Genomic DNA, 23999 nt, shown 5'->3' on the forward strand with positions numbered 1-23999 from the left:
CTCACATATGACCTCTCTGGATAGCGGAAATCTCCTCTGCAGTAATCTACATGGATTATGAAAACAAAAATTGTGTTAAATAGAATTACCTCTGTTTGTCGAAGAGACTTGAAAGGCAGTAATTATGGTCACCCAAATTGATGCCATATTCATTTACTTCTGGAAGAGCTTAAATACTATTCTGCATTGTAGCATAATAAAAAAAAGTATGTTTGGAATATTGGACCAACATTGTGATTTGATTGAAGAGTTCATAGGGAACAGAACACAGCTTGTCGATCTTAATGGAGAGAAATCCTTAAGTGTAAAACTAGCTAGAGGTGTACCCCAAGGTGGTGTTACAGGACCATCACTGTTCACTTTATATATAAATGACCTAGCAGATCGCAGTAACTCACACTATCATGCACTATAGATTGTCTAGAAAGCAGTAGGTATAGGTGACACAAGTCTGCAGTCTGTTCCGCTTGTCTTCCAAATGCAAATCCATGAGGCAAAACGGTATTCATAGTTAGATGTTATACTCACACTCCATTTAAGAAATGTTTTTAATAAAATTGACAGCTGCAGACTTTGATCTCACAGCTTGACATTGATAGAAGGAAAAATACACAACTGTTCTCTGCCAAACACTATTGTCTTGCAAGATGTATGATCCTGGTAATGGTATTAAAGAATCTGCTTCCATTTGATGCACATAAATGAAATTATATAAATCAGTTGCTATTTTTCTATGTATGCTTTGTCCCCCAGTATACAATTCTTCGAAACTGTGCGGTCAAAACCAAGATCACATTACAAATTATTGAAATCTGTTGCAGCAGGAAGAAAGTGCCCAGCATTTCTTTACTTCCACCTTTTGATCATTGAGTTGTTGTGAATAGGAATTCCTCGATGCAATGAGAACTCTGGATTGTTTCTTTACTTACCACACAGATATGCACCTGCCACACTAAAGTATGAGGGTAATACCAAAAGTAAGGTCTCCTATTATTTTTATAAGTACATAGACCAGTTTATTTCTGCATTGGTTTACATCAGTTTACAACTTGAAAATTTAACTATTTTTCGACATATCACCATTTCTGTCGATGCATTTTTGTAGACGCTGTGGCAGTTTTTGTATGCCCATGCCATACCAGCTCGACACCACGCTGTTCAGAAAGTTATGAACCTCTTCTTTCACCTCGTTGTCGGAGCTGAATCGTTTTCTGGCCAAATGTTCCTTTAACCTAGGGAACAGGTAATAGGCACTGGGTGCCAAGTCAGGACTATAGGGTGCGTGAGTGATTATGTTCCACTGAAACTGTTGCAGGAGAGTGGCAGTTTGCCGAGCGTTGTGGGGCCGTGGCCGAGCGTTGTGGGGCCGTGGCCGAGCGTTGTGGGGCCGTGGCCGAGCGTTGTGGGGCCGTGGCCGAGCGTTGTGGGGCCGTGGCCGAGCGTTGTCATGGAGAATGTGTACGCCCTTGCTCAACATTCCTCTTCTCCGTTTCTGAACTGCCCACTTGAGTTTTTTCAGAGTCTCACAGTACCATCGGCTCCAACAACGAGGTGAAAAAAGAGGTTCATAACTTTCTAAACAGCATTATGGCAAGCTGGTATGACATGGGCATACAAAAACGGCCATAGCATCGACAAAAAGGCATCGACAGAAATGGTGATTATGTCGAAAAATAGCTAAATGTTCAAGCTGTAAACTGATGTAAACCATTGCAGAACTAAACAGGTCTATGTACTTATAAATAAAAAAAATAGGAGACCTTACTTTTGGGATTACCCTCATAGTATTAAATCTGTGCTGGAATAAACCAATTGTCAGTAGTCTCCTGTTATGAAAATGTCTTAGATGCAAAGAGTAATGAGTCAGAAAAAAAATAAGAAGTAAGTCCACTGTTAAAAATATATTAGTTTTCTTTAAGCAACACTTAGTGGAAATTGTACAGTGAACTCAGAATGACTTGACTTCTGAAAAATCCAGAAAGAAATCTGTTAATGAGTTATAAGACAGATCTCGCAAAACAGAGCAAATAACTCTTTGTGTGGTGCCAAAACTTTTCTCTGATGAATTTGCGGCAGTCCCAACTCTCTCAAGTAGTTATGGAGAAAAATAAGAATTCAGAATAACTACAATCAGTTTCACTTGTGGGATTTGTAAGTCTTCTTCGGCTCCTCTCACTAGTAAGAGGTCCCTTCCGTCACTCCATTCCCAGGTTTCTGCTAGTGGGAAAGATAACGCCTGCCAGTGGCTGAAGAGCCCAAAAGCAGCTAGTCCTAGGGCTTCACACTCATCCTCAGTCCTGGAGATTGAATCAGTGAAGTCCTCCCAGTCAGGGAATCCCAAGGAGCAGCGAGAGAAATCCAAGAAGAAGATCCCCAAGACCAAGGGAATTGAATTGCGGTAGCACCCGCATGACTGCTACCTACAAGCTCGGCGGATGAGGTGGAGATTCTGGCATCCGCTGAAGACCTAGGTCTCGCCGGACCCTCACACAATGGATGTAGACTGCTCTGGCAATAAGTCGGTGGCAGCAGGTGACCATGAGGTGTAAACTGCCTCATTGAATGTTCCATGCCTTCACAGTCTCATGGTGACATCATCCTCCAGTGGAATAAGCTTTACACCTGCTTTCTGCTTTGGCCTCCAGGAAACCTGGTTCCTGGCAATGCAGACCCCTCACTCCACGGCTGTAAGGGATATTACAGGAACCGTAGCGACTATAATTGTCACAGACTGTCAATCCTACGGGCCCGGGTTCGATTCCCAGCTGGGGCGGAGATTTTCTCCACTCAGGGACTGGGTGTTGTGTTGTCCTAATCATCATCATTTCATCCCCATCGACGCGCAAGTCGCCGAAATGGCGTCAAATGGAAAGACTTGCACCAGGCGAGCGGTCTACCCGCTGGGAGGTGCTCGTCACACACCATTATTATTATTATTATTATTATTATTATTATTATTGAGATAGTGAAGGTCAATGACCTTCAGTATGAAAATTCTCAGAAACTTGTGATGTGGCATATTAATATAAAGGTCTATGCATTAGCTTTCCAATGGTACCATTTTCATTGCTGTAACTGAATTAGAACCAGAATTACAGTCATTTATGTTGTGACAGACACATGTAAATTTCGCACTAATTCCAAACTTTACAAACATCTAACTTTCTTCACACCTGCAAATTGGTATTTTTCCATCTCTTATCTGGGTCACTGAATGCACCAAATTTGAAGAAATCTGAGATGGTCAGGTTGAAAATGTTACTTTACTGAATTGAATTGACATGGATGACCCCTGAATAATTTCTTTTATCTCATCACACATTCTTTCAGTATCTCCATCTGCGGAACTAACGAGAATTGTATGACATTGAAAACTGTGGCCCGAAAAGTGGCTAGTCATTACCAGGAACAAGCCATGTACTTGAAGGCAGTTAAGTGTACTCTACTGCTGGTTTCTGATGGTGGGTTGTGTTAAAGCTGTAGTAAAGCAAAACTTGCTCAATTTGAGTAAGATCCTGAGACTGGAATTTCCTGGCAGATTAAAGCTATGTGCCAGACCAGGGCTTCGTGTTGGTCAAGTGAGGTGTGCCATTTTGGAAGGTAGCAAGGAGGTACTGGTGGAAGTCAAGTTGTGAGGGCAGGTCGCGAGCCGTGCGTGAATAGCTCAGTCCATAGAAGCATTGCCTGCAAAAGGCAAGGTTTCAGTCCCATTCCTGGCCATAGCTTTTATTTGCTAGGAGACGATTCATGCTGTACTGGAGACTGAAAGATTCTTAGGAGAATATTTACAAAGATTCATAGCAAGCAAGAGATATAGAGGAAAAGTTTGTGTTGTCAAGGTGAAAGAAATTCTTGGACATTCAAAGGAGAGCTCAGGAGGTAGATGAGAACAAGTGTGTGAGGCTGATATGTGCCCCACAAATGGATGTCTGTTTTATTATAATTATTATTGAAAAAAAACATTAATTGTACAATGATAGGGAGCACTGGCCACCATTTGCATTACAGATCAAGTGGTAATTGGCAGAAAAGAACATAAAAAATGTTTGATTAGGCTTTGAAACTCTTCCTTTGAAGCAGGAAGTTCAAACGGATGCTGGTGCGTACACACACCTTTTCTTCAATAGGATCATCATTAGTATTTTTCTCATTGCCAAGTGTCATGACCTCATTTTCAGTAACTGATTCTGCAATTAAACGTCTCCATCGACAGTGGTGTTGAGCTCCTTTTAATATAACATGAAGAGGTAGGCCACTAATCACGTTCGCTTGATTCGGTCATCTACTTGCTGCTCTCCCTTGTGGTCTTCTGCCTCTGATTTTACCTTTCAAGATAGTATTTTCCAAAGTATTCTCTTCTCAAAATGCGTCCAAGGAACTGGAAGTATCTTTGACTGACAAACAGAGGATAAATTTCTTGCAGTGCTAAGTTCCTCTATAATGGAAGCATTGTTTCATATTTCTCTGTCCTTGGATGCATAGTATCTTTCACCAACACCGCATCTCCAAGGCATCAATTCAGCTCTCATCACTAGCTTTCATGATAAAGGTCTCTCGACTGTAAAAGAACTCAGGGAACATCACTGATTTCACCGAATGCAACTTTGTTGTTTTGGATATTGTCCATTTCTGCCAGATCTTAATGAATTCAACAGTTACGGGTTGGCCAAAGTCAGTTATTCATTTTGTTTATTTATCATGCTTTCGTGTGTCATTAATAACCTATCGTAGTTATACAAACTCATTCACTGCCTCCAGATCTTTAAGCAAGCTATAAATTGGATTTGATCTAAACTTAGTTGATTTATAACCCGTAGCTTCATCTTTACATTTATCTTTAGACTGAAATTTAAAGTAAGTCTTCAATCTGGAGGACAGATCAATAAGCTCTTTCTTGCTACTTTCAGTGAGGGTAGCATCATCAGCAAAGTGTAAATTGTTGATTTTTCGGCCATACATTGAAATTCCACCATTGCAACCATCCAGAGTGTCCATGACGATGTACTTTGTGTAGATGTTGTAGATCTGAGGTGAAAGTGCACCATTTTGTCCAACTTAGTTTGTCACATTGAAAAACTCTCAGTATTCACCATCCATCATTATGGTTGCAGTACCACTGTTGCAAAGAGCTTTCAGTAGTGATATTAGGTGTTTAGGAACCCCACTTGCCCCAACTTGTCCCTCGTGACCCAGTCAAAGGCCTTTATAATATGGGAAACAAATGAACACAACTGAAGATATTTTTTGATAATCTGCCTCAAATTGATGATTACCCCTGAGTATCTTTACCTGTCCAAAATCTGCATGTTTTGCAGAAAACAAAGATTCGAGGAATTTGTTTAGGTGTTGACTCATAAAGTACAGGATTTTGCTAACATAAGATATTAATCTATAGTTCAGTAACTGGAGCAGTCCTGAACCGACTCCTTTTCATTGAAAAGGAATTTGAGCAGATGTAGTCCAGTCTTTAGGCAATTCACCAGTTTTCCACAATGTATTAAGTGGGGCACTATATTTTTAAATTGCTTGGGACATCCTGAATTTCACCAAATAGAATATCAGGTTCCTTGGTTGATTCCATGCAAATTTTCTCTTTGTCGAAGCTATATTTCCTTTGGTGTAGAGGGTTTCACAGTGTTTTTCTACCTGCCTGTTGCTGCTTTCTCGTCACAAGCAAGATAGCCATTTACATATCCTGTCACCCACATGTGTGGTTTGAACTCTAGGGTAATTCTGTTTATCTTCTTGAAGATATGCATTTGATGAAACTTCTGATGCTGGTCTGTTTCATCACAAATACTGGTTATAAAAACTGGTGAGGTGCTATCTTGTCAGCGGGGCAGTAGCAGTGTATTTTGTGGCAAAGTACTTCACATGCTTCTTCATCTTAGCCAGTTTGTATGCTAAGTTTCTTTAGTGTGTACCTATCTTCAGTCAGTATGAACTGATTCATTTCTTCATTTTGTTACATTTTTGGTGGATTGCTCCTACCACTATTATTTTCTGGAGTGTGGGTCTTACTCTTTCTCCATACTCTTTGATAGTATTTTTATTTGTAATTCAAACCTGTCTTATTCTCACAGATTGAGTTGAGCAAATGGTTTGCACATTGGACTTGTTTTCCTGAAGATGACTGTTCAAATGTGTGTCCGAACATCCTCATTTAGATTTTCCGTGATTTCCCAAAACGGACAAAAGCTGGGATGGTTGTTTCGGATGCACACAGCTATTTCCCTACCATCCTTGAAACAGTCGGAGCTTGTGCTCCGCCTTTAAGGAAATTTGTATTGACAGATCATTAAACCCTAATCTTCTTTGTCTTACTCTCTCATTCTCCATCAATTTCACTTTTATCGCATTGTTATGGATAGCATACTTTGCCCACTGCAACAGTCTGCACTAGAATAAGACCTGCTATCCAAGACCGAAGTACAATGACATTGTCTTACCAAAATGAAATCAGTCTTATTTCTAACCTTACCCTTAGATAATGTTGGTATGGGATATTACAGACAGAGAAGTTGTTCACACAAAATTCCAGTAACTGCTCTGTACTTTTGTTTCTTATGCCCAACTCATAAGGTCCAACCACATGTCTCATGTATCCATTGTCGACAGTGTCTCCTATCTTCACACTGAAATCACCCTGAATGACTAACATTTCCTTTTTAGATGTCTTTCTGATGTATGCTCTAGCAGCTCTTTAAATTCATATATTTCTCTGTCCAGTGAAGCTGCAGTGGGAGTTTAAACATGAATGATGTTCCAATGAGAAGCATTCATTTTAATGGAGATTATTTTATCACAAATGTGCTCACATCAAATGACGGCATTACCAAGGCTGTTAAGAATCGCTATAGTGATGTTAATTTCTATTCACATCCTCACTTTGATAAAAATGTACTTCATTCTTTGCATGTGACACAAAGTGACCACATCCTAACCAGTGTGTCATGTTGAGTCCAGGTATGTCTAAAACACGAAGATCCATTTCTGTCTTTACAGTAGCAAGCTTTCCTGTCTGTAAGAGACCTCGCACATTGCAAGTTGTTATCCTTTTAATAATCCACAAGGGTGGTTCACACTTATCTGTGCATTCAGGGGCTCCTTTCAATGTGGTCTACAATTACCCCTCCCCAGAGGATCTGAGGGCTTATGCCAGAACGTAATATAACGGATTGTAATCTTGTTTTAATAGATCAGTAAGAACTTGTCAAAAAAATAAAAACATTTCAAATAATTTTAGTTAATTTATTTTTTTAACACCAGAACACAATAATATGCATTTTATTCGCAGTATCTTCACATGGCAATTATTTGCGTTATTGCAGGTAAATCACTGAAGTTACTGAAAGAACACACTGGATTTGTTCAAGGAGTATCTTGGGATCCAAAAAATAAATTCGTTGCAACAATGTGCAGTGACAGGTAAGGAATAGTAAATTAATATATCCTAACCTTTTACTCTTAAATGTGTTAATGAGATACAGTCTGAGTATTAGTAATTAAGACGGCAAAGGGAAGGGAGGAAAGGGTTATTACACTAGGCATCATGGTTTGTCATCATCCTCTAGAACTTCTTCACTCAACTTGCCCAGTAATCTGGTTTACATATTGTAATCTTCATTCCTTCTCATAACTTATCTCTTCTGGTACTCCCTTATATGCCAAGTTTGTTATTCCTGTATACCTTACTCTAAACTGCCTCTTTGTCTGATAAAACTTGGCACATAATTCTAAAATCTGTTACCACTTTTACAGTTCCTGGTGGTGTGTTTTTAGCTGTTAGTAATTTATCTTGCAGTAAGATTGAAGGAGATAGTTCCTGTGAATTATTGTGAGAAGAATTTATACTTGACAACCAGAATAAATTAATAATTGGTTCCTTTTATCGACTCCCTGACCCAAATGACACAGTTGCTGAAAGATTCAAAGGAAGCTTAAATATCATTTCAACTAGGTACCCTGCTCATACAGTGACTTCAATCTGCCTTCGATATGTTGGCGAAAATGTGCGTTTAAAGGTGGTAGTAGGCATAAAAATCACCCAAAATTATACTAAATGTTTTCTCTGAAAATTATTGAGCACTTAGTTCATGAGCCCACTTGAAGTGTAAATGACTGTGAAAAAATACTTACCTCTTAGCAACAGATAATATGAGCAAACAGGGAGCGTCATGATGGGTACATGATTTAGTGACTACAAGTTTGTTGTAGTGAACCTGAATAATGTAACATCCAAATCCACCAAAAACAAATGCGAAGTATATGTACTTAAAAAAAAAAATTCGCTTGCCGTACTTCTAAGAGACAGTCTTTCCTCCTTCCAAAGTGTATAAGTGTAGACTAGATGTGGCTTAAATTTAGAGAAATAATATTGATGGGAATTGGGAATTAAGAGACTTATACCAAATAAATTAATAAGAGGTGGAATTCTTCTCTGATAGTATACAAAATGGCTCAGAACAATGTGGCAGAAGCAATGAAAAAATATGCTAAATTTAAAATAAAGTGAAATCTCCCTGTTTGGTAATACTTTTCAGAAGTCTTAATGTAGTGTGAGATGTGTTTATAGCTTCCACAACAAAAATCTGTCAGAAAATCCAGGGAGATTATGGTTGCATGTAAAGAACTCTAGTACCAGGATACTATCAGTATTCACTTTGCAATACCAATGGGAATGTTATGAATGACAATGTTACTAAAGCAGAGATACTAAACACGTTTTTTTTATAAATTCCTCACCAAAGAAGTAAAAAAAAAGGTAAAGTTCTGTATTTTGGCCCTATACTAGCCAGTCGGGCCCGACTGACCACTGTGGCATCCTCTGCGAATGGCATCATCGGATGTAATATGGATGGGCCTATGGTCTGCACACTGCTCTTCCACTCATTGTCAGATTTCTTGACCTTGGAACTGCTACTAATCAGTCAATTAACTTCTCAGTTGGCCTCATAAGGCTCAAGTGCGCTCCATACCAGTCCTCTCACCAAGGAGAAAAACCTGGCTGTACTGGGAATTGAAGCTAGGTTCCCTACATACCACTTAGCTATGGAGGTGGATTTCACTAAAGAAGTCAAAGTAAACATTCCAGAATTCAAATCAAGAACAGATGTCAATATAAATAACATAGAAGTAGATATCCTCATTGTAGCGAAGCAGCTTAAATTACTTAATAAACACAAGTCTTCCATTCCAGATTGCACACCAGTTAGATTCCTTTCAGAGTATGCTGCTATCACAATCCCATAATTGGCAATTGGATACAACCGCTTGCTTGACAAAATATCCATACCAAAAGACTGCAAAGTAGTACATGTTACACCAATACATAATAAAGGAAATTGGAGTAGTCCACTGAATTGCAGACCAATATTACTAATGTCGGTTTACAGTAGGATTTTAGAACATGTACGATGTTCGAACATTATGAATTACCTTGAATATAACAATCTATTGACTCAGTCAGTACAGGTTCAGAACCTATTATTCTTGTGAAGTACAACTAGCTCTTTATTCGCACGAAGTAATGAGTGCTGTTGACAGGAGATCTCTCATTGATTCTGTATTTGTAGATTTCCCAAAGGCTTTTGACACTGTTCCTCACAAGCAACTTCCAATCAAATTGTGTGAGACTAAATTCTTGATTTCCTGTCAGAATGGTCACAATTCATAGTAATTGAGGGAAAGTCATAGAGTGAAACAAAAGTGTATGTGGTTTTCCCCCAAGGAAGTGTTACAGGGACTTTGCAGTTCCGAATTCATATAAATGGTTTAGCAGACAATATGAGCAGCTTTTATTTTTTCTTGTTTGCAGTTGACAATGTCATTTATTGTCTAGTAATGTCATCAGAAGATCAAATCCAGTTGCAAAATTATGTGGACAACTAAAAGAAATTGTGAAATTTAGGTTAAACGATAAATCTAAATTTCTTTAAAGTCAGTACCACCGTTAGACTGTTTTTTATTTGCAATGTTACTTTTACACGAACATGATTTTGGCTTCAAAGTGCCATTATCAAGTGTTTAATGTTATACAGTACCTAAGATGGCATACTGTCGTATTTAAAATACAGTATTAGACACATTGTCTAAGAGTCAGTATTTCTGGTAAAAGCCTACTGCTTGTATAGCATCACTGAGTGACCATCAGTCAAGATAGTTTACTCAGTGTGCCTCAGGGTTACTTCCTGAGCGTCGTCCTCTTTGCTATCGCTCTAAATCCTGTAATGGCCTGTCTCCCATCGGGCATATCTGGTTCCCATTTTGTTGGCGATTTTGCCATCTATTGTAGTTCTCCACAGACCTGTCTCACTGAGCAGCATCTTCAGCGATGTTCTGCTCGTCTTTACTCCTGCAGCAGTGACAGTGACAGGATGCAATTGGTTTTTCCACTGACGAAACCGTCTGTATGAATTTCTGGGGATGCAATTGGTTTCTCCCACAATCTTTACACCTTGGTTCTGTTGCCCTTCCATTCATTGAAACTACAAAATTCCTGGGGCTCATGCTCCTCCCATGTGTCTTAGCTGGCAACCTGCTGTACGAGGTTCCTCAGTGTCCTACGTATCCTCAGTGGTACTTCCGGGATGCCAATCGAACCACCCTCCTCTGTTTGTACCAGTTCTTTGTCCGTTAAAAACCTGACTATGAGTGCTTTGTTTTTTGCGTCTGCACGTCGATTCATCTTATGCCATCTCAACACTATCCACCAACGTGGCATCCATTTGGCCACAGGCACCTTTTACATTAGCCCAGTTGAGAGTCTGTATGCTGAAGCTACTGAACTACCTCCGTGACTTTCTTCTCAGCAGGTATGCTTGCCGTTTGTCTGCCATCGTGGCCACCTAGCCTATGCCTCCTTCTTTGACGATCCTTTTGATCGCCACTATGGGGCACGTTCCTCTTCTGTTACCTCCTGGAGTCCACTTTTGGCACCAGCTACGGCAGCTTAACTTCACACTATGTGCACCTTTCCTTGACTTCGTGAAGCGGCCCATGTTAACCTTGGCCTTCATTCGCGCCCTGAGGACACTAGTTCAGCCTCGGGTCTATCCCCTTCAGTTTCACAACCTTTGCATGGAACTTCGCGTAGTACCATTGTATACACTGATGGCTCTTGGACAGACCGTGGGATCGGTTGTGCCTTCGTCATTGGCACCCGTGTCTTTCAATATGGGCTTCCGGCACACTGCTCAGTATTTACAACCGAGCTATTCACTCGGTATCAGTTCACAAAGCACATCCGGCGACACGGCCTTTTCAATTCTGTCCTCTGCTCAGACTGACTTAGTGCCCTTAAGTCTACGTGCGTTGTACACCACCCATTCCTTAGTGCAGCGAGTCCAGGAAAACTGTCACTTGCTCACTCTTGATGGAGCCAGTGTGATGTTTCTGTGTGTTCCTGGTTATGTCGGTCTGCCAGGAAACGAGGCTGCTGCCAAGGCTGCAGTCCTCGTACCTCAGCACGCAAGTTCCTATATTCCCTTTGATGATCTCTGTGCTGCCGTCTGTCAGGAGGTGGCGTCCCTTTGCATCGTCAATGGTCCTTGCTTCACAGGAATAAACACCGGCTTATTAAGCCTCACCCAGTGGCTTGAACGACCTCCTCACTGTCCTCCCACCAGGAGGAGGTCATTTTAAGAAGGCAGCATATTGGCCACTGCCTTTTTAGCCATTGTCATTTGATAAGTGGCGCTACCCCACCACTTTGTACACATTGCACCCAAGTTTTAACTGTCTGCCACTTCTTGAGGGATTGCCCATTTTTTTTTAACTACTTAGGTTCCTACTTGGGTTTACCATCTGAGTTATCGGCCACTTTAGCAAATGACGTGCGGGCTGTCGATGGCATTTTACTTTTTATCTGCCAAAGCAGTGTGGCGAAGGCCATTTAATTTTTAGTTTCGGATCTCTGTTTCTGTATGGTGTCATTTTTAGCCGTTTTTCCAAGTACCTGTCTTTAGCTGTCTTCTATTATGTCAATTGGGACTGACACACAGTTGTTTTTTAACTTCTCTCTGTCTTCGTGTTCTATAGTTTTGACTTGGGTGCGTATGACCCCAGGTGTTTTTTGCACCCTAAAGCAAAACAAAACCAGAACATTGATGCCATGACCTTTCCCGCTGAAGAAATTGTCTTTGCTTTCTTTGGTGGTGGAGAATCATGATGTTTCCACAGCTTTGATTGTTGTTTTGTCTGTCACCCAAGTTTCATCTGTGGTCACAAATCATCTTGGAGATAAATATTTCATTTTGGATTCTTCAGTTAAAAGTGATATACCATTTTAGATGACATCTGGCAAGCTTGAGCAATTTCACACATTCTCAATCGGTGGTCCCCGACCAAATTTAAATTCATTTGTCCACTTGGCAACAGATGAATATGAAGGAGCAGAGTCCCCAGTGTATTCTGGAAATTGGCATGAATGTGCTTTGCTTTCATGCCTTTCTTTACAAAGTACATAATACTGCTTGAATCTCGTTACCCCCCCCCCCCCCTCCCACCCTCCCATCTTCGCAAATCACTACGCGGGAGCAACAACAGAGCCATGTCACTGCCACAACTCTCTTCCGAGAGCACTGACGTGGCATGTGTTTACAGGCAACAGTCCAATGAATATCACATCAACAACTCATTGCGCAAGTGCTGACCTCTCGTGGTGATTCAAAGAACTGTTCAAACCATCCTTGTTGGTACAGATTTACAGGTGCAACTAAGGCCTCTGCTCACTGAGTGATGGATCATCTGGTGAGCTACCGCATCCTCTAATAAACTCCTCACTATCAAAGAGAGAAGTAACATTTTAAATTACCTTCGGGGTTGCGGGGATCTCCTGTTACATGCTAGGTCAGGGGACCCTGGAATCTGCCTCCTGTGCCTACTGCCTCTGCCATCCCTTCTTTCCTCTGTTTTGATTGATTTTAGGTGGTTTTTCTCTTTTTCTGCTGCAATCTGTTTCCCATTTTAAGAGTAGCACACTGTTGATTAGAGAGTGCTATCCTCCTCTCTAATGCTTTGCCCTATGATAGATTGGGGATGGGGCAGCTGTGGGAGGGCCTGCCCCTTTGCCTGCAGAGCCCCAGGTGATGCACATGTGTGGCCCTTAATATTACTTTCATATTGTTTTATTATTGGTGGTCTAACTGATGTCCATTACTTTTGTAGCTTTTTTTACTTTTGCTGTTCCAGATCTCTTTACTAAAAGCCATTCTATACTCTGTAGCTGTCTTTGCCCTCAGACAGGGTCAGATGTGCAACAGCTTTCTGTTGTCGAGGCCGAGCCCAGGGGACCACTTGTCTTTTCTAAGCCACTTACCAATTCTTCGCCATTTACTTTCAAGTCACCATCTATTGTTTTTCAACTCTGACATTAGTAGTCCTTCCGGGTGGACGAACCCATGACTCAGAGACAGAGGACCTCATTGTTTATTCAGTTACCCCAACCAACCAGTCAACCTCGTCATCAGATGTAGTCAGCTGGAACTTTAACAACAAGTATCTACATCTGCATCTACGTACACTTTTACATCTGCATACATACTCCACTAGCCGTTGCATAATACACTCCTGGAAATGGAAAAAAGAACACATTGACACCGGTGTGTCAGACCCACGATACTTGCTCCGGACACTGCGAGAGGGCTGTACAAGCAATGATCACACGCTCGGCACAGCGGACACACCAGGAACCGCGTGTTGGCCGTCGAATGGCGCTAGCTGCGCAGCATTTGTGCACCGCCGCCGTCAGTGTCAGCCAGTTTGCCGTGGCATACGGAGCTCCATCGCAGTCTTTAATACTGGTAGCATGCCGCGACAGCGTGGACGTGAACCGTATGTGCAGTTGACGGACTTTGAGCGAGGGCGTATAGTGGGCATGCGGGAGGCCGGGTGGACGTACCGCCGAATTGCTCAACACGTGGGGCTTGAGGTCTCCACAGTACATCGATGTTGTCGCCAGTGGTCGGCGGAAGGTGCACGTGCCCGTCGACCTGGGACCGGACCGCAGCGACGCACGGATGCACGCCAAGACCGTAGGATCCTATGCAGTGCCGTAGGGGACCGCACCGCCACTTCCCAGCAAATTAGGGACACTGTTGCTCCTGGGGTATCGGCGAGGACCATTCGCAACCGTCTCCATGAAGCTGGGCTACGGTCCCGCACACCGTTAGGCCGTCTTCCGCTCACGCCCCAACATCGTGCAGCCCGCCTCCAGTGGTGTCGCGACAGGCGTGAATGGAGGGACAAATGGAGACGCGTCGTCTTCAGCGATGAGAGTCGCTTCTGCCTTGGTGCCAATGATGGTCGTATGCGTGTTTGGCGCCGTGCAGGTGAGCGCCACAATCAGGACTGCATACGACCGAGGCACACAGGGCCAACACCCGGCATCATGGTGTGGGGAGCGATCTCTTACACTGGCCGTACACCACTGGTGATCGTCGAGGGGACACTGAATAGTGCACGGTACATCCAAACCGTCATCGAACCCATCGTTCTACCATTCCTAGACCGGCAAGGGAACTTGCTGTTCCAACAGGACAATGCACGTCCGCATGTATCCCGTGCCACCCAACGTGCTCTAGAAGGTGTAGTCAACTACCCTGGCCAGCAAGATCTCCGGATCTCTCCCCCATTGAGCATGTTTGGGACTGGATGAAGCGTCGTCTCACGCGGTCTGCACGTCCAGCACGAACGCTGGTCCAACTGAGGCGCCAGGTGGAAATGGCATGGCAAGCCGTTCCACAGGACTACATCCAGCATCTCTACGATCGTCTCCATGGGAGAATAGCAGCCTGCATTGCTGTGAAAGGTGGATATACACTGTACTAGTGCCGACATTGTGCATGCTCTGTTGCCTGTGTCTATGTGCCTGTGGTTCTGTCAGTGTGATCATGTGATGTATCTGACCCCAGGAATGTGTCAGTAAAGTTTCCCCTTCCTGGGACAATGAATTCACGGTGTTCTTATTTCAATTTCCAGGAGTGTACATGGCAGAGGGTATGTTGCACCACCATTAGTCATTCCATTTCCTGTTCCTCTTCCAAATGAAGCAAAGGAAAAACGAGTGTCTGTGTCTGAATACAAGTGCTAATTTCTCTTATCTTCACAATTCTTATGCGAAATGTGCAGTGGTGGCATCAAATTACACAGGCTGAAAATACCTTATTCTTATGTTTTTAGGGTGGGAAATCCAAATATGATACTTAAAAAACTGTATTGCACGAAGTTTCTTTACAGTTCACAGTTAAATTTATTAAATTAAGATTTTTTAAAAGAATTTAACAGCTTTTATATAATTAAAATAATTTAAAAAGGAGGTGTAATGAATGTAGATGACGTTGGTAGCACTGCTGAAAAACATTTGCTGGCAAAAAAAAAAAGGTCGATTCTATATTTGTGTTAACAGATTGTGTTTTGTTTACTGTCAACCTAACCTCACTTTCCTGTTTCTGTACATTTGCTCAGTACAATGTCTAATTGTGGTTGTAGAAACTCTGCTGACCGTTTTTGTTATATTTGTGGTGAATTTGTGATTAAAAAACACCAAAGAAACATTACAGACTTTGTGAAAAATGTTTATCTATCATACTTTGGATCTAAACTTGGTGATCAAGTTAAATCTTGGATGCCGCGTAAGGTACGTTATGTGTGTGTTGAAGATCTGAGAAAATGGCGCAAAAAGGAGAAAAAAGCCTTTAGATTTGCTGTTCCTGTCATATGGAGGGAGAAAGAACTGCCCTGTGAGGGAGTCTTTAAAACCTGGTTAGAAGAACGTTCTACGCAAAAACCTTGTAGATCCAAAGAGCGTACTCCTACCGCCTCTACATATAAAGTTAGGCCTAATGAAACAGTTTGTAAAGATTTTGCCTAAAGGTTTCCACACCTTTCAGAAGCTACACTAAAAGGAGGTCTTTCTCAGACCTGACATTAGAAAATTGATGTTTGATGTTAACTTTGAATCCACACTGACCTTAAATGACATAAGAATCATAGGTATCAGTCAAGCAAGTCGTTACAAAGTTCTTAGGACATGAAAAAGACCCAGAATATGTCTCTATTATAGCTACAATGTTAAAGAAGTTTAAAACTTTACGATGTTAGTGACCCTGAAAATTCACTTGTTGATAAGTCACCTTGACTACTTCCCAGACAATATGGGAGATGTTAGTGAGGAGCAAGGAGAGCGTTTTCACCAGGACATTAAAGTGATGGAAAAACGCTACCAAGGCCGCTGGAACACCAGTATGATGGGCACTACTGTTGGTCACTTCACCGAGAAGTTCAGCAAGCAACTCATCAAAGAAAAAGCTACACAAGAAGCTTCAAAGAAAAAAGAAAAAGAAAATACAAATAAATTTCAGCTGACAAGTGAAACTCTCAAACACATGTCATTGTTTTAAGTAGCATACTATAAATACAAACCATGGTTATGTTTTAAGAAAGCATTTCATTAATTATATATGATGGTAGTATCTGTTCCCGAAAGAACAGTTACCGTAGATGACCATGCAGCTTTGCTGCAGCCAGGTGTTGATATACTTCATTGGGAACATGTTGAAAATGTGTGCCCCAACTGGGACTCGGACCTGGGATCTCCTGCTTACATGACAGATGCTCTATCCATCTGAGCCGTCGAGGGCACAGAGAGTAGTGCCCCTGCAGGGACTTATCCCTTGCACGCTTCCCGTGAGATGCTATTCCCAACATGTCCACACCACTACATTCGTAGTGCGCCTAATAGATGTTTGCCGGTCATACTCATTACTCATGGCAGATTAATCTATGAAGTCCGTACGAATTTAGGCATAGAGTGTGCATTCGCACCGTCATATACAGTTAAAATATGGCTTCCCGGCCATTGACATTGTGCGAACGCACACGCTATGCCCGAATTCGTACGGGACTTGGTAGATTAATCTTCCACGAGTAATGAGTATGATGGGCAAACATCTATTAGGCGCACTGCGAATGTAGTGGTGTGGACATGTTGGGAATGTGCATCTCACTGGGAGCGTGCAAGGGATAAGTCCCTGCAGGCGCACTATTCTCTGTGCCCTCGGTGGCTCAGATGGATAGAGCATCTGCCATGTAAGCAGGAGATCCCGGGTTCGAGTCCCGGTCGGGGCAAAGATTTTCACCATGTCCCCAATGAAGTATATCAACGCCTGGTTGCAGCTAGGGTGTCCATTTATCATTTATTTTCATTAATGGTTATGTTGTAAGAAAGCACTTCCTTAATTTCCCCTTTTACCATGTAGCATATGATTTATATACTATAAAATAAAAAGCATATTACTTGAAAACTATGGGTGATATATATAAAAAAAACCCTAAGGCTAGATTTGGGTTCAGCTCATAAAAATCTATAAAGATCAGCTATCAAAGTAAAAAAAGTTTTTCAAAAAATTTTTCATTAGCCTCTGTTATCCTTTCTTTAATTCAACCTGGTTGATATTCCAAACACTCCAGAAGTACTCAGTAGAGATGGGCAAAACTGTTCTTTTCAGAGATTGGATCAGAACTGTTCACTCCCTGAAATGAAATAGCTCTTTTTCATGACTCACCACTCATTTACAATATAAAATAAATGGAAGGCACATTGCCCTTTAAACTTGGTTTATTCCAGTACTATACCTGTATTTTGATCTTATTTGATCCTATTTTGAAGTAACACAGATAATGAGTAAGAATTTTGTATTGTTTATTGAAATTTCCACGATATGACAAAGTTTTTGATTATTGATTTATTTTGCACTATCGTGGTTTTTTGGGTGATCGGAAAATGTTGTAACTTGAGATTTACATTAACAATATATTTGGCTATAACGTATTAAAATTTCATTAACCTCATACAAATACATCGCAAGCCATATATTTTTAAAGTGAACGTTTCCTTTCGAAGACGCCTAAAATCGCAAAATCCGTACCAGAATAAGAAAAAAAAATATAAATTTGACTGTAAAACGAAAGTGCTGCATATAGCCTTACGCAGAATAAAACAAGGAAAATATTGGTGTATCACATTTTGCGATACGTTTATCGGTTCGCTCGTAATTAAAGCGTAAATTCGAGTGTCTATAATAAAAATCCTATAGTAAGAGGAGTCATCAGGAACCTAATCTAATCAGTTTAAACAAATAAAAATAAAATAAAAACAATTGATGTATACATAACATAATAATGTAATATACATAGCGGCATTACTACGAAGAACAATATCCAGTGGGGACGAACTCCGATGCAGAGGCGCTGAGTCGAGCAGGTCGAGCCGCGAGCTGTATTACTGCGTGAGCTGAGACCGCAGAGACCACAGTGACACCTGAGTCGCTTTGCTCGACGCTCTGGCTAGAGTCGAGACGGTGGGGCGAGCGTTGAGCGGGCGAGTTCCGAGGGAGGGGGTAGCGGTGAACTTACCCGCTCCGAGACAAATAGTTCGTTGCCTTGCGAGCGGGTTTTTGCAAGTAGTTCCTATGTTATCCGCTAGGTGGCTCTCTGTCCTGTTGCTCGCATCAACTGCCCAGAGGGCAGGACGTGCGACAGAGTGCAATGCGAAGTTACGCTGCGCCAGACACTGCGCGGCAGACGACGCACAGAGACGCCACGGCATATGTGAAACACAAAATCCAATGGGGCACTGCACAATGCAGACAGCCAAGGTAGAAGCAGGGCAGAGGCCGGCGCTGGCTGTGTTGTGTGGCGTGCACTGTGCTGTGACCAGCAGAGGCGCTGCTGATATGCTCCGTCTCTCTCTCTCTCTCTCTCTCTCTCTCTCTCTCTCTCTCTCTCTCTCTCTCTCTCTGCCGTGGGAAACGTTTGGAGCTACCGTTCTTTTTTTCTGAATCACTGATTGTTCACTCCTTTGAAAGATTGAACTCTATGAATTAGTTCAAGAGCGGATCCCCCATCTCTAGTACTCAGTAATGGGTTGCACTAGGGGTCTGTGTGTGATCGCCGTTCTAGATGAGCTACCCTCTTAAAATTTTACCAATAAATCAGTCAAGCCTTTTCCGTCCCTTCTAATGTCCTTGCATGCTCAATCCATTTCAAATAGATTTCTAATATTATGCGTAGATATTTGACTTAACTGTCAAAATAGATGCTTTATTTGAACATTACAGAATTGTTTTTCCTGTTCATGTGCATTAACTTACTTTTTTACATTTAGTGCAAGCTGCCATTCATCACAAGGACTAGAAATTTTGTGTAAGTCACCTTGTATCAACGTACAGTCACTCAGTGATAACCTTCCTGTGCACCACAGTGTCATCGGCAAACAGCCAGATTACTGCTCACCATGTCCATCAGATCAACATACTGGGTTCTTTTACAAAAGAAGCCTTTGAGCCATTCGCAAGTTTGGGACCCTATTCCGTATGCTCAGACCTTCATTAACAGTCTGCAGTGGGACACCGTGTCAAATGATTTCCAGAAATCTAAGAGGGCACCTGTTGCACTTCGTACATGGTTCACAGGATATTGTGATAAAATGGCAAACTGAATTTTGCACATACAATGATTTCTAAATTCATGGTAATTTGTGGACAGAAGCTTTCCAGTCTCAAGGAAAATTATTATAATATGTTCAAGAGTTCTGCAGCAAACCGATGTTAAGGATATTGGTCTGTAATTGTGCAAGTTTTGACTGTCAGTGACATTCTTCATTGTTACAGAGTTCCCGCAGAGGCCCCCCACACCTCCCCTCCATAGTGAGCAGTACTGTGAGGGGAGATGCATGGAGGGTGGGGGCAATGAGGCAAAGTGTAGATGGAGAGGTCATCCGGGTGCTGTATGGGTCCAACAGGCACATTACCTGCAGGGTCGGCGTACAGTTGCTAGTTGTGAAAGTGCGCCACCACACAGCAGGGGTTGCCAAATGTATGAGTGGTAGTGTCAGAGGTTGGAGAGGTGGCAGAGAATTCACAAAGACCGGATGGTGCCAGTGAGGATGCACGATTGGGACTGTGCAGGTGTGGAGCCGTGATGGCAAGGGTACCACCTGTGCAGAAGTGGCAGATGAGAGCGGCGGTATCAACATTGTGTGGTATCTTAACTGTTTTCCTGAAGTGATAGGCAGTAGAGCTGTCTATGGCCTAGATTGCTGTCCCCCAATGAAGAGGTCGTTAATGATCAACTTGGTCTTCCAGGAGAAATTCATGGACATTAAGGGGGAACTCAAATGCTGGGGTTCGTCACTGGCAGTGGAAGGGTGTCCAGAGGTAGGGGAAAGCTTGGCAGGGAACATTAACAAGTAAAGCTTGTTGCTGGATCCATGGCGGCTTAAGACAATTATTGGACACTGTCACTGGTTTCCCATATCATAATATGTCGTGGGTACAGTTTTCCTGTCGGAGTACCTTGTGGAGGACCCAGGTATGGAGGTTGCGAAGCTGTTTGTATTGTGTGATTAGGAAAACAAGAATACATGATAAAATTTTTACAAAAAAAGAACAGATATGCTAATGTATATTCTACAGATGGCAAATGAAATTGTCCTTGTGGATGTGGAATAGGTTAAAAAACCCCAACAACTTAAGCGTATTTACATTTAAAAGGATATAAAACTTGTCACCAAGTATTAAATGTACAATACACGTAAGTACATTTGATAATTCTTAGGCTATTGTAGCTATGCATCATCAAATAAAATAAAAATATTTTGCAGCACTTATTTAAAATGATTCTATTACTGCACAAATTTGGTACAGGTGTCAGACTGTTTGCAATATTCACATTATGTGATTATTATAATGTACACGGATCAGTTGGTTCTGTTAAGAAATTAATTAGTGGAGTCGGAGGAATTGGCCACCAACAAATGCTGTAGACTCTTCTCAAACTGAACTTTATTGTTAAACGTTTTATGGCTGCTGGCGTGTTATTGAAAGTTTGTATTGCTAAATAGTGGAGACCTTTCTGAATCAAAATAAGTGACTTTAAATCTTTATGAAAGATAGTCTTACTTCTAATATTGATTCCATGAACTAAGCTGTTGGTTTGGAAAAAAAAAGGAATATTTTAATGATAAATTGCATTGAGGAATAAATGTATTGGAAAGAAATAGTCAGTATCCTCAGTTCTTAAACGCCTCTCTGCAAGATGTTCTTGAGTTTACAGCACAAATAATTTATATTGCACGTTTTTTGGGATCGGAAAACTGTAGCTTGGCTTGATGAGTTACCCCAGAAAATAATCCTGTGTGGCATTATGGAATGAAAGTAAGCATAGTATATTAGCTTTTTTATTTTTATATCACCTATGTCTGACAACATTCACATAGCAAATAAAGATTTGTTTAGGCACTTCTGCAGTATGCTCTTCCCAATTAAATTTGTTATCGAGCTGGGAGAATTTAACACTGTCAATTTCTTCAACCTGCTTGTCGTCATATTTTAGGCATATACCGGCAGAGAATCTTTTACAAATTCTTTTCTGCATATAGTATGTTTTTTTCAAGGTTTAGTGACAGATGATTGGGTGGAAACCATTTATTAGTGTCAATGAAAATTTCGTTAGCTGACCTTAACTATTTATTTCAATGTTTGCATCATCTGGAAATGAAACAAACTTGGCATCTCATAATGTTATTGATGAAAGGTTGTTGAATTGTACATGAAAAAAGTAATGGCCCTAAAATAAAACCGTGAGGAACAACACATGTTATTGGTTCCCAGTTGGATGATGCCTGATATCTTAATACACATCTGTTTCCTATTGACATCCTTTGCTTTCTGTCAGATATTGGGATTTGAACCAGTTTGCAGCATTTCCTGTTACACTGCAGTATTATAATTTACTTAAAATGATATTATGACTGATAGTCAAATGCCTTTGACAGATCATGAAATATACCAGTAGCCTGTAATTCATTGTCTAATGAATCCCGGAACCTGCCAGAAATCAGAATTGTGACTTGGATTAAAATTATTTGTGGCCAGATGGTTAAGGTGACAACTGTAGAATATCTTTTCTAAAATTTTTGAGAGGCAAAAGTGAAATTGGATGTAAGTTTGCCAATATTTCTTTATCTCCTGTCTTATACAAAGGCTTAACTCCAGGATATGTCAGCCATTCAGGATTGCACATCATCATAGATTCACAATTTGTTAGAACCTTCTGAAGGAAAACTTCAGGCACCAAGTGCAGAGTAGGGGGAGGTATGCAGGGGTGAATGATGTGTCATTTAACTCTTGATACCAGGTCCGGCAGAAATCTGGAGGCGTAGTCAAATGTTGTTGGAACAGAAAGCACACAGGCTAAGTAGTACTTCATACAAAATTACAGTGAGTAAAGCTCCAAGGTTGTGTTTGTAGTCCATATGTGCTCCCAGTAGTGCTTGTGGTAATGCCTCTGTCCAAAATCCGCCGTGGCACATGAGAGCCGCCTTTAAGATGCAGTGCCACTGCTCGATGAGTCCGTCACTCTGTGAGTGATAGGCTGGCATTTGAAATTGATGGGTGCCGACCATGCTGCACAGTTTCAGGAAGAGGGCAGATTCAGACTGCTCACCTCGGTTGTTTGTTATAGACATGGGACAACTGAAGCACGAAATGCGTGCGTCACCAAAGGCTTTGGCAGTGGACTCAGCTCTTGTATCTTTAAGCAGTACTGTTTTTACCCAACGAGTGATGTGGTCAATCAGTGAGAGGATGTAGAAATAGCCATCAGGAAAGGAAATTGGTCCCATGAGGTCAGTGTTACATGCTCAAAGTTCCAAGTATAACAGAACAGAAACTTGATGTGTATGCCATCAGTAAAGCACTGGCATGTTTTAGCAGTGTTTTCAAGTCCCATCTCAACAAGCCATCAGAGGATTACGTGTTCATATCACATTGGGTCTCCAATGTGGTGCTTCACTATGGATGAGATTTAGGATGTATAATAACACAACCAGAATCTTAGTGAGCACACCTTTTAATTTTACTAAGCATAATATGTCTGCACACTTAGAAGTCATTAAGCGAAGTGACAGTCGAAGATCGCTCGCATGTGATCTCACTCGACCGCCAGTGATGTTCTTTGTTGTCGCAATGTTCCCACATACTGCTGGAATCTTGTAATTTTTAAGAGCACACCTGGGGATCACTCAGGTGTGCTTGAAATACTAAACAATGTAAGTAGTAATAGCTTTGTTTTTTTAGTTCTTTATCTTTCTGTTGCCTCACTTTTTCTCATTTAGTGTTCAGTTTTGTTCATGGCTCCATTAACATGAAAGTGATTGTATAATTGTGTTCATGCTACAGTTGCTGTCCTTTTGTCTGCAGATCATGTAGGATATACAACTTGAACTCAAAGAAAGTAATGTACCATATAAACAAGGCAATTTTGCCTGCTCCAGACGGATCTGAACTCGAGGGAAAGACAGTTCGACTTTTTCATGATGACACTTTGAAATCTTTCTTCCGGAGGCTGTGCTTTTCACCTGATGGAGAACTTCTGATAGTTCCTTCTGGTTTTGTTGAAATACCAGACACCGATAAACATTTCAATGCTACTTACATTTTTACAAGGTGCTCACTTAACAGGTAAATCTTTCATTTTTTTAATCTAAAAATTTACATGGTTTAATTTCTTTTTTTACCATTTTGTACACAAAAATAATAATCCTGCTTATTAAATGTAGTCACATAAGAACTGCAGCTTTAAAACTGGAAGTAAGTGTACATCTGTAAATTGTGCTGTGGATTTCGGTTAATATTCTACTGTAGAGTAGACGAGGTGAGGAACTGTGAAACCAATTTCAAGAGACATACAAACACCAGTTACTGCTTTATCTGCACTTTTCAGCTTTGGCCAGGAATCACTCTCCCTGCTACATTACCAGTTGTGTTTTAATAATTCGCTAACTGAAAGGTCTGGTATATAAATGGTAAATTTTTAAACTGGCATCACAGTTCAGTTTGTGACATTATGCATAAAAGTAAAATTCTTATTACTCTGCAGAACAAAGGTTCAGGTTAATGTGTAGTTTGCTTTTAATAATTTGAATTGAATGGGTTGCT

At 41.2% G+C, this 23999-nt stretch overlaps 1 protein-coding gene and 1 non-coding gene across 3 annotated transcripts in view; both read left to right on the plus strand.

Moving 5' to 3' along the window:
• LOC126092978 (chromatin assembly factor 1 subunit B) overlaps nt 1–23999 on the plus strand; it is a 54337-nt gene that overhangs the window by 13945 nt on the left and 16393 nt on the right. For both annotated transcript variants that reach the window (XM_049908689.1, XM_049908690.1), the window contains exons 5-6: nt 7332–7428; nt 23262–23522. In XM_049908689.1, the coding sequence (XP_049764646.1) occupies nt 7332–7428; nt 23262–23522 (358 nt within the window). The remainder of the gene's footprint in view (nt 1–7331; nt 7429–23261; nt 23523–23999) is intronic.
• Nucleotides 17053–17127, plus strand: Trnat-ugu (transfer RNA threonine (anticodon UGU)). The gene has a single exon. It is a non-coding gene; the product is annotated as a tRNA-Thr (tRNA).

The sequence above is a fragment of the Schistocerca cancellata genome, chromosome 1 (assembly GCF_023864275.1).
Source record: "Schistocerca cancellata isolate TAMUIC-IGC-003103 chromosome 1, iqSchCanc2.1, whole genome shotgun sequence".
Lineage (NCBI taxonomy): Eukaryota > Metazoa > Arthropoda > Insecta > Orthoptera > Acrididae > Schistocerca > Schistocerca cancellata.